The sequence below is a fragment of the Saccopteryx leptura genome, chromosome 12 (assembly GCF_036850995.1).
Source record: "Saccopteryx leptura isolate mSacLep1 chromosome 12, mSacLep1_pri_phased_curated, whole genome shotgun sequence".
In the NCBI taxonomy this organism is placed as follows: Eukaryota; Metazoa; Chordata; class Mammalia; order Chiroptera; family Emballonuridae; genus Saccopteryx; species Saccopteryx leptura.
In genome coordinates this window covers 56,509,575-56,529,780 of record NC_089514.1, presented here as the reverse complement: position 1 = coordinate 56,529,780, position 20,206 = coordinate 56,509,575, and the positions used below count along the sequence as shown (strand labels likewise).

The 20,206-nt window shown below is 38.3% G+C and overlaps 1 protein-coding gene across 3 annotated transcripts in view; it reads right to left on the bottom strand.

Moving 5' to 3' along the window:
* GRM3 (glutamate metabotropic receptor 3) overlaps positions 1 to 20,206 on the bottom strand; it is a 276,470-nt gene that overhangs the window by 104,851 nt on the left and 151,413 nt on the right. For all 3 annotated transcript variants that reach the window (XM_066354202.1, XM_066354201.1, XM_066354203.1), the window contains one exon: positions 5,220 to 6,075. In XM_066354202.1, coding sequence (XP_066210299.1) covers positions 5,220 to 6,075 — 856 coding nt within the window. The remainder of the gene's footprint in view (positions 1 to 5,219; positions 6,076 to 20,206) is intronic.

Here is a 20,206-nt window from a genome sequence, read left to right as displayed (position 1 = left end):
TGGTCAGGTCTGCACTGTGAACCAAATTGTAGAATCAAAGTCAGTAATTGAGCCTGACTGGGCAGTGGCGCAGTGAATGGAGCGTCAAGCTGGGATGTGGAGGACCCAAGTTCAAGACCCCAAGGTCGCCAGTTTGAGCACGGGCTCATCTGGTTTGAACAAAGCTCACCAGCTTGGACGCAAGGTTGCTGGCTTGAGCAAGGGGTTACTCAGTCTGTTGAGGGCCCACGGTCAAGGCACATATAAGAAAGCAATCAATGAAAAACTGTCGCAACAAAGAACTGATGATTGATGCTTCTCATCTCTCTTTGTTCCTGCCTATCTGTCCCTCTCTCTGACTCTCTCTCTCTTTGTCTCTAAAAAAAAAAGTCAGTAATTGAATAAAGCAGACAAAAACAAAAAACCCTGTTTTTTTAAAGATCCAAATAATGGCCTATTTCTTCATATTCATTTACCATTTAAGACTCAAGTAGTCAGAGAAATAAAGAAAAATAATTTGGTTATATAAAAGACTTTTCAAGTGCTTCCTGAAATGTAAGAGTTCTTTTTCTATTAGCTGTTGATCAGTAGATGTATTTGCATGCCCAGGAGTAAGGAATAAATAGGAATGACAAACATAATTAACAACATGATTAATAAAGATAAGTGATTACTCCAAGGTAGTCTGAAAGAGGGAGGAAGGATGTTTATTTTATTCATCCTTAAGAATTAAGTGCAAAAAAAAGAAAACTACAGACCAATATCTCTAATGAATACAGATGCTAAAATACTAAACAGAATACTAGCAAATCGAATACAACAACATATTAAAAAAATAATACATCATGATCAAGTGGGATTCATCCCAGAATCTCAAGGAGGGTTCAACATACGTAAAACGGTTAACGTAATATACCATATCAACAAAACAAAGAACAAAAACCACATGATCTTATCAATAGACGCAGAAAAGGCTTTTGATAAAATACAACACACTTTTATGTTTAAGACTCTCAACAAAATGGGTATAGAAGGAAAATATCTCAACATGATAAAGGCCATATATGATAAACCATCAACTAACATCATATTAAGTGGCACTAAACTGAAGGCTTTCCCCCTTAAAACAGGAACAAGACAGGGTTATCCACTCTCTCCACTCTTATTTAATGTGGTACTAGAGGTTCTAGCCAGAGCAATCAGACAAGACAAAGAAATAAAAGGCATCCATATCGGAAAAGAAGAAGTAAAGGTATCACTTTTTGCAGATTATATGATCCTATACATCGAAAACCCCAAAGAATCCACAAAAAGACTACTAGAAACAATAAGCCAATACAGTAAGGTCGCAGGATACAAAATTAACATACAGAAGTCAATAGCCTTTCTATATGCCAACAATGAAACAATTGAGAATGAACTCAAAAGAATAATCCCCTTCACAATTGCAACAAAAAAAATAAAATACTTAGGAATAAACATAACAAAGAATGTAAAGGACTTATATAATGAAAACTATAAACCATTGTTAAGGGAAATCGAAAAAGATATAATGAGATGGAAGAATATACCTTGTTCTTGGTTAGGAAGAATAAATATAATCAAGATGGCCATATTACCCAAAGCAATATACAAATTTAATGCAATTTCCATCAAAATTCCAATGATATTTTTTAAAGAAATAGAGCAAAAAATCATCAGATTTATATGGAACTATAAAAAACCCTGAATAGCAAAAGCAATCCTAAAGAAAAAGAATGAAGCTGGGGGCATTACAATACCTGACTTCAAACTATATTATAGGGCCACGACAATCAAAGCAGCATGGTATTGGCAAAAAAATAGACACTCGGACCAATGGAACAGAATAGAAAGTCCAGAAATAAAACCACATATATATAGTCAAATAATTTTTGATAAAGGGACCAAGAACACACAATGGAGAAAAGAAAGCCTCTTCAATAAATGGCCCTGGGGAAACTGGAAAGCCACATGCAAAAGAATGAAACTGGACTACAGTCTATCCCCCTGTACTAAAATTAACTCAAAATGGATCAAAGATCTAAACATAAGACCTGAAACAATTAAGTACATAGAAGAAGATATAGGTACTAAACTCATGGACCTGGGTTTTAAAGAGCATTTTATGAATTTGACTCCAATGGCAAGAGAAGTGAAGGCAAAAATTAATGAATGGGACTACATCAGACTAAGAAGTTTTTGCTCAGCAAGAGAAACTGATAACAAAATAAACAGACAGCCAACTAAATGGGAAATGATATTTTTAAACAACAGCTCAGATAAGGGCCTAATATCCAAAATATACAAAGAACTCATAAAACTCAACAACAAACAAACAAACAATCCAATAAAAAAATGGGAAGAGGACATCAACAGACACTTCTCCCAGGAATAAATACAAATGGCCAACAGATATATGAAAAGATGCTCATCTTTAGTTATTAGAGAAATGCAAATCAAAACTGCAATGAGATACCACCTCACACCTGTTAGATTAGCTATTATTAACAAGACAGGTAATAGCAAATGTTGGAGAGGCTGTGGAGAAAAAGGAACCCTCATCCACTCTTGGTGGGAATGTAAAGTAGTACAACCATTATGGAAGAAAGTATGGTGGTTCCTCAAAAAACTGAAAATAGAATTACCTTATGACCCAGCAATCCCTCTACTGGGTATATACCCCAAAAACTCAGAAACATTGATACGCAAAGACACATACAGCCCCATGTTCATTGCAGCATTGTTCACAGTGGCCAGAACATGGAAACAACCAAAAAGCCCATCAATAGATGACTGGATAAAGAAGATGTGGCACATATACACTATGGAATACTACTCAGCCATAAGAAATGATGACATCGGATCATTTATAGCAAAATGGTGGGATCTTGATAACATTATATGAAGTGAAATAAGTAAATCAGAAAAAAACAGAAACTGCATTAGTCCATATGTAGGTGGGACATAAAAGTGAGACTAAGAGACATTGATAAGGGTGTGGTGGTTACGGGGGGAGGGGGGATAGGGAGAGGGAAAGGGGGAGGGGGAAAGGCACAAAGAAAACTAGATAGAAGGTGACAGAGGACAATCTGACTTTGGGTGATGGGTATGCAACATAATTGAACGACAAGATAACCCGGACATTTTATCTTTGAATATATGTATCCTGATTTATTGATGTCGCCCCATTAAAAAAATAAAATTATTAATAAAAAAAAAGAATTAAGTGCTGTGTTGATACAATTTATAGAGACCTGAGAGTTCATTTATATTTAGGGTGAAGAGATTCATTTTTACTGACTCTATGATCCATTCATTTTCTGAAGATGTCAATGGGAACTATCTGTTAGTTTGATATAAGTGCTATTTTGTTATTTATATATACACACACACAAATAATATTTCTATGTGGAATACACCTGTGGGAATACAGGGCACAGAAAAGGTTTAATCTTTACCACTTACAACAGTCATTCTAATGTTAAGAGATGGTATCCATCAGATGAATAGGAAGGAATTCTAACATGACTGATTTCTGTTATTTTTAGCTCCCTGTGGGTAGAATAAAAAAAAATGTGCAAGAAAGCAGGTCAGTTATTTTTGTGCTTATTTTCAAGACTGGTTTAGGGATTAGACTTCTAAACTCGGAAACAATGGTCACGGGATCCACTCTCAGTATCTCCAATGATTTTTCAGGCCATTTGACTTCTGAGTGATCATTTATAAGGGCTATGTAAGCTGCCACTTGCTCCAGTGATAGTATGATTTGAGTGTACAAACTTTCATGTCTTGAATAAAACAGACTGTGCATTTGAGAACAATGCCTTAGTGCCATGAAAGATTATTAACAATTTAGGCAAATGAAAGCATTTTATCATTAAAATATTTTTGACAGCAAAATCTTTTGTGCCCATTAATATTACTTATCATTTAGTGATCGGGAATTAAGCTAAAGCCTCCAGAACTAGTACTTTAATGTGCTGATATATCATTGTACTTTAGTAGAGAATGCAAGCCTAAAGATTTTGTGCTTCTTATAGGTTAAAATGCATAAAAATGCAATGGTATATTTAGAAATATTTAGACTATATTTGGGAATAAACAGAGAGGTGGCAAAAGAACTTTAAATATACGTATATGTTCACTACTCTATCAAAATAACTTCCATCAGTCTTCAATTTGCTTATACTCAGGCTCCCAGAAAATGTTTCATTTCATAACATAATTTAAGAAAATCCAGGCCCTGGCCAGTTGGCTCAGCGGTAGAGCGTTGGCCTAGCGTGTGGAGGACCCAGGTTCGATTCCTGGCCAGGGCACACAGGAGAAGCGCCCATTTGCTTCTCCACCCCTCCGCCGCGCTTTCCTCTCTGTCTCTCTCTTCCCCTCCCGCAGCCAAGGCTCCATTGGAGCAAAGATGGCCCGGGCGCTGGGGATGGCTCTGTGGCCTCTGCCTCAGGCGCTAGAGTGGCTCTGGTCGCAACATGGCGACGCTAGGATGGGCAGAGCATCACCCTCTGGTGGGCAGAGCATCGCCCCCTGGTGGGCGTGCCGGGTGGATCCCGGTCGGGCGCATGCGGGAGTCTGTTTGACTGTCTCTCCCTGTTTCCAGCTTCAGAAAACAGAAAAGAAAAAAAAAAGAAAAAAAAAAAAAAAAGAAAATCCACAACTCTAAATGCCGACATGTAAATATTTCTATACAGCAGAATAAACGATGTCAGGTGCCTGGAAATCTCCATGGTTGGTGTATGTTTCCCTTTCCTCCCACTAATTTGACACTAGGGAAAGAATGATTTTGTTTCTCTCACCTACTGTGAAAGTTATGAGATTCTTTTGCTCAAATCACGCACAATGAAGGCTTGGAAGTTCATGTTCCTTACAGAGTTGTCAGTTCTGCTAAAGAAGATTAAATGCCCTGATCATGGGTGTCATATCTTACAGCTAACAACAAGAGAGTAAATGTAGCATAGCTCACATCCCGCAGCTATCATGATCAAACCTGCCTAGGGGGCCTTTCAATTTCATGTAGTGTATCAGCCAAAATAGTCACTCAAAAATAAGAACATCAAAGAGCCATCGCATTGCATCTTGCAACATTTGTTTAACAGCTTGAACACTTTTTGTGGCTCTGAAACAATTTCTGGGTCGAGGCAGAGGTATTTGATTCCTATTGGATATCACCTTTTTGCACCATAGAAGATGATCAAAGATTCCTTGCTTACCTGTGAAATTGATTTTCAGCAAGTAATCCTTGTACAATTTCTTCCCATCCAGGATCTTCATCGCATCACAAAGCTTGGTAGTGTTGGGACAAAGGGTGCGCTGCATTTTGTGCAGGGCATGGGCCATAGCATAAACCGCGTTCACCACAAACATGATCTTGGATTCTTGCTCATAGTTGCTGCTGTCGATGGCCAGGTGCTTGTCACAAGCACGCCGGTGGTTCCGTTTGTTCTGGAGGCTGCACTGGAACTTCTGCTCCCAAAAGTCCCGGAACCAGGGGTTGCGGTGATTGTTGTAGGGGTTGAGGCTCTGGAAGTAGTGGTCAAACTGGCGGACTGGCTGCGAGGCCAGCTCCAGGGTGATGGCACCATAAGCCACGTGCTCGCTGCCCTTGACGATGCTCTCCTGTGCGCCCCAGCCGTCGCTGGCCACCCAGGTGAAGGAGGCGTTGGCGCGGCTGGCAGCAGCGATGAGCTCACGTGAGTCATCCCCACGCATGAAGAGGACCACGACACGTGCGTTGGGCTTCTGTAGCAGCTCGCGGATCACGCTGTCATAGGACTTACGGATGTTGGAGCGACCCACCTTCTCTGCCGTGGCGATGCAGATGTTGCGCAGGCGGGCTTCTTGCTCAAAGGCCTCTATCCCTGTCTCCCCGTAGTCTCCCTCAGAGGCCACAGTGGACACGTAAGTCCAGTTAAAAAAACGCAAGATCTCAGCCATGGCCTTCGCCTGGTAGAAGTCTGGGGGGACAGTCCTGGCAAAGTAATCATAGCGCGATTTGTCGCTGAGTTTGGCGCTGGTGGACGCGTAGCTTATCTGAGGGATCTGGAAGAGCCTGAGCAGGTTTGCCACCTGGGAGAGGGAGAAAGGGGAAGTATTTCTGTTTTAGAAACCCAGAGCGCATGAAAAATGACTAATAGCAGACCTCTTACCCAGCTCCTTTTCACCTCTAGATCGCTAAACTTTTCTTGCTACTTCGCCAGACGCATTTCTGGATATTGTATATTGTATATTAGGAGCAGGTTCCATGCAGGGTAGTTTGTGATTTGGGAAAAGACAGAGAAATGAGAAGGACATCCTCTACCCAGACTTTATTCTAGACCCTGGACTAGGATTGATCCTGTTCAGGTGTCCTCAGTGTGGTTATTTGAAGTGTTTGGGGTCCTCATATAACTCAAACAATGCACTACAGGAAATTGGCCAAAGTCAATTTTTAGACAATTTGGCTGCATTTGTATAGAAAGAGCCTGATTGTTGTCGAGTTCTCACTTCCCCCTCTTTTGCTAAAAATGGCAGTTTCTGAAAGAGCTTAATTTGAGAACTGTATGCCACATGAACAGTTCAAATTAGATATTTATTATCTAGGTTAAGCCAAGAAAAAAATCAGTTCTATTTGGTCCACCCCAAATTTTAGGCATAGACTTTTCTGAACTTTGTTCTCTTTTTCTTTTATAAATTTCTTTCTACTTGGACTATGGGAAAGAAAAAAATAAAAATTCTATTCTTGTAATATATTAGATTATAAAACAAATAAGAAAGAATCAAGGACCTTGTTAAGAAAGAACCATCTATTTCAAAATGTTTAAAATGTAACTGAATGAAGAATTTACATTTCTTATAATTTACCAATCAACAATCTTTCACTGTATTTATTTGTTACAGAATAAGAAAAGAAAAGTAAGACTTGCTTATCAGGAGATTTTATACATAGAGTATTTTCATAAATATATTAAAAATATCTACACATATTATACGTCTATTTAATAATAAGTCTATTTTTTGTTTTCTGGCTACCCCACATACTCTTAACACATCTATCTATATACTCACTTTAGTTAAGTTACATAATGTACTAAGTAGACTTTAATCAGAAACATTAAATATTATGATGTACTCCATAAGTACTTTGAAATTTTCCTTCTGGAAACTGTAGTTTCAGGTTTATATTTGACATACAGGAAGCATAGCTTGAAATAGGCAGCTGTTAATAAAGAGCACAAGTAATGTAAAACAACTGACATCTGAGTCCTGATTAATCATCATTTCAACTGGCAAAAGAAACCAAAAGCCATGTTCAGACACAACCACAAGCATGTTCTTAGAGATCTGGCCTGCTATAAAACCAATTCTTTCAATATAGTACAAAGCTATCAAAAATGTTTTCTATTTCTTTTCAAATCCTGGTACCTCTTACTTAACTACAAATAGAACAGCTAGAAAATCTGGTACTTAGCATGCAATATAATACAAATTTGAGACCCCATCTTTCTTGCATTTAGTAAAGACTTTAAAAATATTTTAAGAGTTGGGTAAAATTTGGGGAATAGAAGTGAGTGAGGGTGGTGGGTGAAGGTATACCATTTATTTCTTCTTTCCTCAGGACCAGGAGATCTTGGCCTCTAATAATTCATTTGGACACAGGGACATTGCTCACTTACTCAGCCTGATTGAGATGGCAACTGAGCCAGTACTATGCATACTTCTATAGTAAGTACTGGCTTCCTTTGAATTTATGGACCACTGTGGCAGACTGGTGATGAGTCTGTGCACAGACTTGACTTGATTAAGGGTTTCTGGGTTGCACTAGAGAGTCCATTCCTTCTTAATGCTATAGTTTCTAGTCTTCAAGTTATATTCATGAGGACCTGAACCCTTCAAGGAGGCAGAGAATGAAAGGACCTGAAAAATGCCTAGAGACATTGCCTGGCAACTAGAAAGCACAGTGGGGGAATCTGTTCTTCCAAGGGATACAAGTAATGAGAAGTTGCCTAAGAAAAGAGCTCTTGTCTTTTGACGGAAGGTATACAGTGGCTTCAGGTCTGCTTCTCCATAAGAACACTTTACAAACAAGGCAGGCTGTATAAGAAAATGAACTAGGCAAACAATAATGGTTACGTAGCAAAGATTGTCTATACTGGGACAGGGCACAATGAGCTGTAGCATTTTGGGGAAGGTAGTAGGTTAGAATAAAACTGCTTTTATTACCATCATTTTGAAAAAGTTTCTCTCTCTTTTCCGTGTGTGTGTGTGTTTAATGAGGAGACTACAACCTACTCTAGGAAAAGGAGGCATGTTTAGAGGGCTGAAACATAAGAATGGAACACTAATAAGAAAGTCAGCAAAATCTCAATTGTATCACCTATATTGAGTCATAGAGCAAAGTGTTGAACTGCTTTTATCATGATAAACTGTTCCTTTTAAAATTAATTTCCTTGGATTATAAGAGTAAAAATCTTAATAACTAAAAAATTTAATTCATTTATTTGTTGTAAAACCAGTTTCTAATATACTAGAAACGTATATATGTTCTCCTTTGATATTCACAACAGTCTTTTCCGACAGATTAACAAGAGAGGGCAAAATCAAGATTTAGAAGCAGGTCTTTTTACGTTAAGTGCCATGACTATTCTCTTCTAGCTTCCTGTACACCCTCTCCTAGGTCACTCTGAATCTGAAATCAGAAGCACAGAAAGGCACCCAGGTAAGAAGAACAGGGGAGGGGAACCAGAGCAATGTGGTGGACACAATTGCCTAAATGCTGTTAGCCAGAACTTTTAACATAAAACTTAAAGCTAGAGTTGGGGGATATTCAGGTAGTTTTTGGCTGGATGTTTTCTGTTTCATTTGTCTGAAAACTGGGCATCTGAAACATTCCTGACTTGCTTTACTGGCCATATGGTTTCCCCGAGAAAGCATGAAGAAAAAAGGGGAACTCCTACACTGGACAGCATTTTAAAAATAAGAACCATTTTAAGATGGGGAAGTAATGTGAAATTTTGGAAGAACGTTACCCAATTAGATTATTAGTAGGAGTGGAGGGAAAAAAACATGGTCTAGTTATATATACTTTAGAAAAAATATTTTAAATGTAGAGATACAATTCTTATGGATAGAATATCTAAAAAGGTATATAGTTTAAAAGAGATGAGACTTAAAAAATAATTTAGACAACACAGACTAGTCTGAACAAGACAAGACCCCACTGGGCTGCAAGGTTCCACTGGGGAATTTGAGAGTTAAAAAGACTCTCAAGGGATGGGTGTTGCCTGTGCATTAGGCTCTTTGGCATCCCCATGAACAACCTAAAAATTGGTATGAACCTGTGAGGATTAGGAAGACTGAAGCACATAATGTGAAAATGGACTAAAGTGGGTTTTCTTGTTATTGTTTTGTACATAAATTATGTTTCAGGGGAGATGTGGTAAAGGAAGAGAGAACCACTGGCTGGATAAATTCCAGGTGAGTTAAAGAAAGACACTGCCAAGTCCCTCTTGTGTCTTCATTCTCCTCAATGAGGACATTTTCTAACCTGGAAATGGTAATACAATGATATGAAAAAGTTTTCTCACATCAAAGTAGGAGACAAGAGCAAAAAAAAAAAAAACAACTAATAGTCATAGTGGTTGAGTTTTCCTCCAATTCTGAGTTTTGGAAGAAATCACAGATTAAATTATGAAATTACTATTAATAATAGGACTCTCATAGGGGCAAAGGGAGGAGTGAGGACAAATTCAGGAACTATAAGTCAATACTAAATATAAATTAATAAGCATAGTATATTTTAATAACTTTCTAGAATAAAGTTTTCTTATAAAGAACATGCAAACACTTAGAAACAACCAAGATGATTACCAAGAATTGGCATAGATTCACTAAGAGTCAGTTCCACTAGAATTTTTCTACATTAATTGAGCCATTTGGGGAAGAGCTGTAGCCATGGAGAGCCATGACTTCAACAAGGAGTTGATGACTACTTGAAATCTAGTGGAAAATGAAAAGTGATAGAAATTAATGACCAAATTAAATATACTAAAAGAGAACAGCTTAGAAGAACATCTGCATGAGGTGGTCAAGTAATATTAAATTTATATCAATGACTTTGGAAAAAACTATAGATAAGTCACAAGAACTTTACATTTAGAGCTAGGAGGAGCCATGAAGATAAGATAAACCTTCTGCATTAGAGGTGAAGAAATGGACACTTATGGGGTGAAGAGACTTTCCAAAATTTTATACTACCAGTAAGTGGAAAAATACAACTTAAAGCCCAGTCTCTTGATTGTTTCCAAAGAATTTGTCTCCTCTCTGGCAATATGGTTATATTACTTGGATTTGTCTGGGTTGAAGTTAAAATTACACAAGAAAGGATAAAACAAAAGTAGTAGAACATGACGATGCAGATGAAAAGTTAAATTTTGCTGACACCCAAAGTCAAAGGGGGGTTATTAAGTGATTTGCTCTCTTTAGATTCAAATTTAGATTCAACTATTGTAGATACATTATCTCCTTTCATCCCATTACAATCTAGTAAAATACATACTACAGTTATCCCATTTTAGACTGAGGGACTGAGGCACAGAGCCCTAGGGATCTTATTGAAGAGTCTTTAAGTGGTAAAGACAGGATTTGATCCCAGGTATGTTGATGCTATGCGCAACTTCCCATGTTAATTCAATTCATTCTGCAACCCAAGCTTCTAATCTCTGCCATATATGATTCCTTTCACTACTATGTAGTGTTACATTTCAAGTGATAACATTTTTTGTCTCTTTTTTTTTAATTTCTGAAGGCATGCAGTCCTTGATTTGAGGACAATAAGCAATCATTCCTTGTTATTAAATATATACATATGTATTTCCATTTCCATTTGTCAGTCTATACTTTGGGTGGCTTCATCAACATTTGTTTACTGACTGATCAGCTACAAAGATCACGAGAGTTGTCAGGGGAAATGTCAACTGGATACTTGAAAGCTTTAAACCATGCATATTATGATCAAGTCTGGCTTCATGATTTATGAGAGCAACACAATGACCTTATGGCAGAACCTGTTACTTCCTAGGGCCTGAGGGACTGCATGCAGGCTTAGCAGAAGCCCTTTCCACGTTTAGCCTGTACTAGAGTTTTACATTCAGTGTTTAAACACCTTGGGATTTCCATGTTCTGGATGGTTGGAATTTATCCAGGACTAGATATTCCAATGTTTTCATTGTAACCCATCAAGTCACAAATATATGAACTTTTTGGCCCTAGGAGAAATGCTTAGTATGCTGGTCTTGGCTAGGTGACGTAGGTTTTCCAGCAGATACTATGATCTACAATTAGTAGTTTTTCTCTTTTTCTAAGTTTTGTAGTTGTAAGTTGGAGTTATTTAGGATGGTTTTCACCTGTAACAGTTGTCTAATACACCAGTGTTACATGTTGTTGTGTCTGTCACCATTTTCCTGTTCTTTTCTCCTCCGAATAAACCCAAGTCTGTGTAGTTTCTTCAGTTTACCATGTTTTCACATATATGTGCTTTGCACATGCTGATCCTTTTGCTTCAAATGACCTTTACCTCCTGTCTGCTCAGCTAATCCATTCAAGGTCCGTTTGCTGAGAAACCTTTCCTGACACCTCACCAGGCTGAGCTGTGTGCCCATTCTCTGAGACACTTTCACTCCTTCATTTATTTCTCTCATGCCACTAGTCAAATAATATGGTCATTTCGAGACTACTTACTGATTTTTCTACTGACAGGGAAACTCTTCAGGACAGGGAATGTGTATCTTTTCTTAACTTCCTGAAAATGCTTTATAATAATGCAGAACAATTCTACATAGTGAACGCCTTCAGAATTTAAACCCTTTAAATGGGTAATTCTTCAGCAGTAATATTCACAAATGCTATTACAGATGGTTGGGAGGGAGTGGGAAGGGCAGATTACAGCCTCCATAGGGATCAGAGTTTTAATGGTATTACTTACAAATTATATTACTCCTTGTTTCTTTAATGTCTTGCAAAGTATAAAGGTGCCACATAGTGTTTGTTAAATGAATGAGTTGATACATGAGTTGGTAGTTTCTTGCTCAACCACACAGTCTTTCTAATTACAAGGATAGGTTTCTGTGGGGGCAAAAATAGCTTATCACCAGCAAGCAGTGTAAAGCTACTCTCAAACTCTACTGATAAACAATTTTTCTGTGCAATGTGTATCTGTCATTAATTATAGTCAATTTCCACCCCAAGTAAGAGGGCACACGAGACAAGTAATTGGCTTAGAACTTTAGGAATCTGACACAAAAAAAGGTTTTCAAACTGTTAAAACCAATTTCTCTAAATTATCACTGTATAACTATCTAGGAATATACAAAAGCAAGTCAATATTATACTAACTGGATCTGGCCATTGAACCAATTCCCTTTAGATTAGAAAACTGCCCTTTTGTTCTAAGGAAAACAAACTAAGGGCCTTATTCATGAAGCCTCAATCCCCAAACCACATAAACCTTAAATTAGAGTCTAAGACAGGTTTCACCAAATGAACCAATACTAAGATTAGCTGGTCAGGTCAGGCTTTTCTGGAGACAAATGCATTATGTGTAAGAGCAGCCAAACACTCACAGCTAATACCAGTTGTACACTTTGTATTCTTTCTTGGCAATGCCCAAAACTTTATCTTTCCCCTAATCAATAACTGATTGTGGAGTGATTCTGCTGTAGGCATCAAAACCATCCTTATTCACAGTTGAGAATTTTGGGTGAAAGACCAATTTATTTGAGAGTTTTACTCCTCCTGACATTGTTTAGAAAGTCATGGGGACTCTAGAATTCCAGGAGCCATGCCTTACTTCAGTGATGCTCTCTGATCATGGGAGTAAAAGAGTATGAACTATGGGAAAGCTCAGGTAGTCTAATGCTCTTCGATGTTGTGAAAAAAGAGAATATGGATTGGAAATGTCAGAGTCACTTCTGCGCTTCATAGTCAGTCCGGTGGTCACTCTTCTCATTCAGGACGTCATAATGTTTCCATTTCAAACATGAGCTTTGTGCTTCCTGTGATGACACAATGTCATTTTTTTTTCAACAGAAGACAAAAAGGAGTATGCAAGTCTGGAGTCTTGTAGAAATAAACTTTCCACTAAAAGTGATTGTCCATCATGAGGATACTTTTCCAAACTTTCTTTGTTATAGACTTCTGAGGCTGTGTTAATACTGTGAGGGGAATAACAGTCCCTGGTTTTTATGTTGCTCTAAGCTTAGCTACAAAAATTCCAGATGGTAAAAAGGCATCAAGTGCTTATTTTCTAAAAGTGCAATCTATAGAGCTAAACTGTATATAATTGAAAAATAACCCCTTGCTGCTGTCGTGGGAATCAGGAGACTCGATGATCACCTCTATGGGTTTGCCTTTGCATTCTATGATGTTTACACATCTCTTTGGGGTTTGTTTCTAAGAATAAGCCTAACTCTTCAGTTGTTTTTATCACATATGCAGTGCTTAAAACTCTGTTCCAATCTTTTTTTTTTTTTTTCTTTCATTTTTCTGAAGCTGGAAACAGGGAGAGACAGTCAGACAGACTCCCGCATGCGCCCGACCGGGATCCACCCGGCACGCCCACCAGGGGCGATGCTCTGCCCACCAGGGGGCAATGCTCTGCCCATCCTGGGCGTCGCCATGTTGCGACCAGAGCCACTCTAGTGCCTGAGGCAGAGGCCACAGAGCCATCCCCAGCGCCCGGGCCATCTTTGCTCCAATGGAGCCTTGGCTGCGGGAGGGGAAGAGAGAGACAGAGAGGAAAGCGCGGCGGAGGGGTGGAGAAGCAAATGGGTGCTTCTCCTGTGTGCCCTGGCCGGGAATCGAACCCGGGTCCTCCGCACGCTAGGCCGACGCTCTACCGCTGAGCCAACCGGCCAGGGCCCCAATCTTTTAATTAAATGCTTTATATATAAGACTGGAAGAAAACCACTGAGTGCTACACTTTATACCATCTACCATCTGCTACCTGATAATCCAGGTTATTACATAAAGCAAGTTCTACAAATTGTGATAGTAAGAGCCCACAGTGACCCTCCTGTTCAGATTGGTTGAGTTGCACTATTATCTATATACCACATACCAGATTGGCTTGTATTTTAAATGAGAACTGGAGGTGGTATATAGTTGAGAAGCTGCCTGAGGAATTCAAGCTGTTCACATCACATGAGTTATCTGTTTATAAAGGATGCCAATCTTATTGTTATTGCAAAAAGGATCAGTCACTGTTTGTTTTTTTTTCTTGGACCACACTACCTGCTACACATCTGGGAACATTTTGCATGAAAGGAATGGACTATAGCACATGTCTGAAGGCCAGATATTAATCTGCATTTAGGAATTCATAAAGTGGAGTATAGTAAATGCCAGTATACTCTGAATAATCTGAAAACATCACTGATTTTTACATGCCACAGGCCCCCAAATACCCCAGTTAAAGATTCATATTGCCATTCCCATTTGATAGCATGGCTTAGTCCTGATGATTTTTCCTGGACATTCTTGACAGAGGACTTCATAATCATGGCAGAAACTCTCAAGAATGGCTTGAAGTAACCTTGATTTCTAGCCCAATCTCTCCTGAAATAATTGCAGTCAACATCTGCCCAGATAATCAGACACTTTTGGGTTATTTGTTCACTAAGGGCCTTATAAATAGCAAGGTTAGCCATTTTGTCATCTCATGGATCATTGCTGAGGCTAAAATGATATGCAGACCACATAGGATTCTTTGAATCACATTTTTCTTCAGGAGACTGGCATTATAAGACATGTCAGCTTTCTCATCATGACAGTGCCACTCCACATTTGACAAGTGTCTGTCTTATTCCCTTACTAACAAGGCACACTATCTAAGGAATAACTTTGTTTCCAGCCAGACCTAGTAGGTACTTTCAAAAGAAACAAGAAGGCATTTTGCCCACAAAATCAGTCTGCATCTGCTCTTTGCTCCTTTTTTACCCCATGAATGAATTTTCAGGAGAAATCATAGAACTGAATTGGTTTGGATTCTAGTCCTCATCAATGGATCCAGAGTGCATCAGTGTTTGTCAACAACACCTGCAACCACATGATTCCCAGAGTGACTTGACCCCAGCAGACCTGAGAAACATGTCCTTTAGTGCCTTGATTCTTGACAATGTCTCTTAAGGATTTAAAAAATCAACAAGTTGAACTAATCCATATTTTTCTGCTGCCTTTGAAGTCACTTGTATCACCATAATATGACAAATAACAGGAAAAAAAAGCATTTCTGTTCTTGTTGGCTGTTAACCAAAGGCCAAAAGCTATTTAGTTTGCCTGAGGGGATCTGAGGGATATAGACTAATTTAAAAATATGATTATTATTTACTTCTGAAGTTTGGTGGCAATAATTAGAGCAGAGGGACATATACTGTATTACTTGTAGCTAATAGAACTGTGTTATTCCTGGTTTTCCTGTTAACTGTTCAGGCACAAAAGCAAATAGTATAGTGGTTCAGGGTATAGAATTAGACTCAAACCGGCTAACATTGAAATCTCAACCCCTTCTCTCACTAGCTGCATGAATTTAGGGAATTTATTTTAATTCCTTAAGCTTTAGTTTCTTCATCTGTAAAAAGGGGATATTAATAGCCTCTGGCTTAGGAAGTTATAAATAAAGGTTAAATGATAACACATATGAAGCATTTAACTCATTCATTGGCTGGCCCATAATAAATGCTCCAAAGGTGATAAAGTAATAGAGATCACGCAAAATGTTTAACCCAGCAGACATTCATTCAACAAAATTTGATTGATGCCAATTAGACAAGCCACTCATCGAAAATTTAGGTTTTCCCAAGATGAGTAATGTACTCTCACTGTTTTCCAGGAAATTATAGTCTGGTAGGAGACAACTAAACATAATGAGAATAAATGTTTGACATATATGTATACATACTGATACAAAAACACCAGTGAAGGAGCAACTAATCACACTTAGGTTTGTCATGGCAGACTTCCACATAGAGGTGACATTTAGGCTTGATCTTGAAAAGTAAGTAAAAGTTTGCCAGGCAGAGAAAAGGGAAAGAAAGTTTTGTAGGTAGAAGGAAGAACATGAAGACAGAGATGGGGAAAAAAAACATTTGCTTTTGTAGTATCAGAAAGTGTAGTATTACCTGAGTACTCAGTGCACTGTAGAGATTGGAAAGGCAGGGAAGACTAGAGGGGCTGGGTCTAGACTGCTAAGTATTTTATATGCTATGCTAAAGATTTTAAATTTTATTCTTTAAGAGAAAAAGAGACATTAAAATTTTTTAATTAAGAGAATGACATGACCAAAGTTATGTTTTAAAAAGACTACAGCATATGACATCCCACTTAAAAAGAAAGGGTTAGAAAAGGGTAATCAGATGGACAAAATACTTATTCTGACTTAGGCTGTGAGTTCTTGAAGTCAAGGAAACATGTAATCTGAATAACAATGAATAAATTAATAATAGAAAGGTCAAGATCCAAGGTTTAACAAAAACTTGAGTTCACTTGAAACCATTTGTTTGATTGATAGTAATTACCCCAGTACTTCATTTACTCTCCTGTGTGTGTCCCTACAGGTCACCTTGAATCCTTCTTGGAGAGAAGCAGATCATAAATAATATTGGTTGTTAGAGACTGTAGAAAAGCTCAAGAGCTTTTACATTTCTGGAAGCATCTCCGAAGAGATACCACGAAGACTTTCTTTAATGCAGAACTAAAAACTGAGAGTCTGTTAAATAGCCATTGTAACAGTTGAAATTCACCGGACAGCACTAACTTCCATTTATTGTTGCATTTCTTTAAATCTTGTATGAATGATATTACTTAAAACCATTGCCATGTAAACCTACCTAATATGTGCTTAATGTGTATATGTAGCTTTTCTTTGATGAAATATTGCTTTTTTATATAAAAATTCTGAACAAATTGTAGATTGTGTTAGATCATATCTGTTTTCCACATTGGGAGAACCTAATTGTCTGATTTGCATTCTGTGCAGCTGCATTGTGAACCCAATGGCAGCTACCCAAATTGGAGGCCCTGTGCCTGGGAGGAACCAGCTAGTCCCTGGGATGTACACCCTGCACTTTTAACCCTACTAAGTGATGGCAAGTATCAAGATGCTTTGCCATTCTGAACACTTGGTGAGGAAATATGGTCTATATTTGGAATATAATTTTTGAAGGTGTTGCTTCTATTGTATCCTCTCCTATGGCAAGAATCAGCACTTAGTCACTAGTAACAGAGAGATTTTCATAATCAACCAGGTAGTGATATCAAAAATAGCGCCACCACAATTTAGTGCTCAAAGTCCCACTGATACACCACCTGGAGTATCAGTGTTTACTTAGAGTTTAATGGCAGGTGTTTTTCAAACACTATTCTTAAATTTCAAGTTCACTCATTGGGAAAGTGTTCTGCAAATTTTCAGCTGCATTTTTTATAGCCCAGTGAAAGTACTTCTACTGCGTTAAATCAATGGACTTTGTTATAAACTGCTAAGTGTTGGCTCTTTCCATATTGAGATACTCAGCCTTGTACATATCAATCTATTAAAAAGGCACAGATTTAATAGTAATTTGGAAAGAGAATTTTGTGTTGTTATAAAGCAAAATCATATCTTAAGTTTAACTGAAAGTGTCAGTAGTCCTATTTCAATTAGCTTGTTGATTAATCTATGATGATATTTTTAGATATTTATTGATATTTCAGGAATGTTTGTATACATTGATCTTCATCCCACATCCTGCAATCATAGACATGTTGCTGCAATAGTAGCTGATTCTCAGTCCTGGACCATTCTGTTGCCCTGAAGACAGTGGTCCTAATGGTAACCTCTTGTTTTTCACAAGACTAGTTTCCAAATAAACACATGACAGAATGGGAATTAATTAAGTAATAAATGAACAAAGGAAAGGAAAAATAGAGCACCTTAGATGATTATCTCTGGTGAAAAGTTGCTACAGTGAAGTATGTTATTAAACACACTTTAAAATTGCTGTTGCTATTGCCTCTCTCCCTGTGATGAAGTCCGAACAGCATTGCCCTTTTTCGAGGAGGGGAAGTAGGTGCAACCCAGGGAGGTTTTCAAAACTGACCTGCTTGGGCCTGACCAGGCGGTGGTGCAGTGGATAGAGCGTTGGACTGGGATGCAGAAAACCCAGGTTTGAGACCCCAAGGTCGCCAGCTTGAGCGTGGGCTCATCTCGTTTGAGCAAAAGCTCCCCAGCTTGGACCCAAGGTCGCTGGCTCAAGCAAGGGGTTACTCAGTCTGCTGAAGGCCCGCGGTCAAGGCACATATGAGAAAGCAATCAGTGAACAACTAAGGTGTCGCGATGTGCAACGAAAAACTAATGATTGCTGCTTCTAATCTCTCCGTTCCTGTCTGTCTGTCCCTGTCTATCCCTCTCTCTGACTCTCTCTCTGTCTCGGAAAAAAAAAATGACCTGCTTGGTGAGAATGCCTTAGAATGAAAAGTCTGGGAAGGAAATAAAACTTCTGTCTTGAGATAACTTTGGAGTTGAGTTTTTCTGAGGCTTATATTATGTGAGGGGGTGATCAGGATAGCAGTGTGGGAGGCAAGCTCTATGGATTTTAATGTTGATTCCACTACTTATAAAGTGGTAGAAACTTGAACTTTGTGCTTAACCTTTATGAGCCTCAATTCCTCTTGAAACTGTTCCTCTTAGACTTTTAGACTGGAGATGTTAAAAAGAAAAAAAGAAAAAAAAAGCTAAAGCTAACATAATATTTGCTAAAATCTAAAATGTTGAATGCTCATCATGATAAAACACTATTTTTATTGCTTTTAATGTATTTTCTCATTTAATTCCCACAATAACCCAGTAAGAGAGGTACTACTAATATTTCAATCTTAAACATGAGAAGAGAGGCAGTGAAGGGTTACATACATCCTACTAAGATCACTGAGCTGAAAATTTTCAAAAAAGTCACGCTGAAAATGTGTAGTTGTTATGCATCTGTGCTATGATTATTATATTTGCAATATTAAACCCACTAAATGCAACTATCATTTTTATATTTCAAGTGTTAGAGACACTAAAGACAGACTAGTGAATTGGTTTCTAATACTGTCACTCTGTTTTTCCTAAGGACCGGATGATGCTCCCTTGTCTTTTGTGTTAGCTGCACACACAGGGTCTGGCATAGTTGGTACTCTGCAGGCCCTTTACGTGGAGAGACTGCACAGAGACTGCACTCGAGGACAGAAGGAGCTCTGACCTTATCTGCATGGTCCTGGGAGTCTTCTCTGGATAGTCAGCCTTAGGGCAAGTGAAGCGGAAGCCTTGGAGCTGCTGTTAAATCAAGGCATCTTTTGTGGTAAATATGTAGGCAGTGGAGACAAGCAGGATGGGGATACTTTTGTCCCACATGCCTGCTTTGCTACATCAACTGTCTTTTGTATCAAACCCAGTTTTCCATTGAAGGCAAATGCTAATTTTCATTTGTGGACACCTAAACTAATCTAGAATAGGCAGCATAGGTAGCTCATGGTTATGATCCCAACCCAATATTCATTTTGGGATTTTCAGCCTTCTGGCCATGTTTTGGGTTACCATTCTGTTACACAATTCATCCAAAAAGCATTTACTGTCAACATGGAAAAGTATTACTTTAGGTGCCCTCAACACAAAGACAAAAAAGATGTAGTTCCTAAATTCAAGTAGCTTACAGTTTTGTGGGGAAAATAGATATGCACATGTATAATTATATTCAATAAGATAGTAACGGAGGTGTGTGTTGATGTGTGGAAGCTAGGGAAAGGTTTCTCAAAAGGAGGGGGGGGTGGAACTGTGAACTGAAGGAGAGAAGGATTTGGCAAGGCCTGTAGAGAACTAAAGAACATTACATTCCAGGTAGAAGAAACACTATGTGCAGATACTGTTCAGTAGACTATGAGAAAGCAATGTTCTAGAAAGACTGCAAAAGTTTTCTGTTTATATACATCTATAAGTCTTTTCCTTGCTCAACTCCATTCCTTTCAGCTTATTCTGTTCTTTCCCTGTGGTCTCCTAGTACTTATGCTGTCAATTGATATCACATCCTATACTTGTACCTCTTTTATGTATAGACTTGATATATTTTCTAATTTGCTTATACATGTCTCAGAGGCTCATAAGATGTTTACTATTTAAAAATTGTATTTTACATTCTCTCTGCCTCATCTT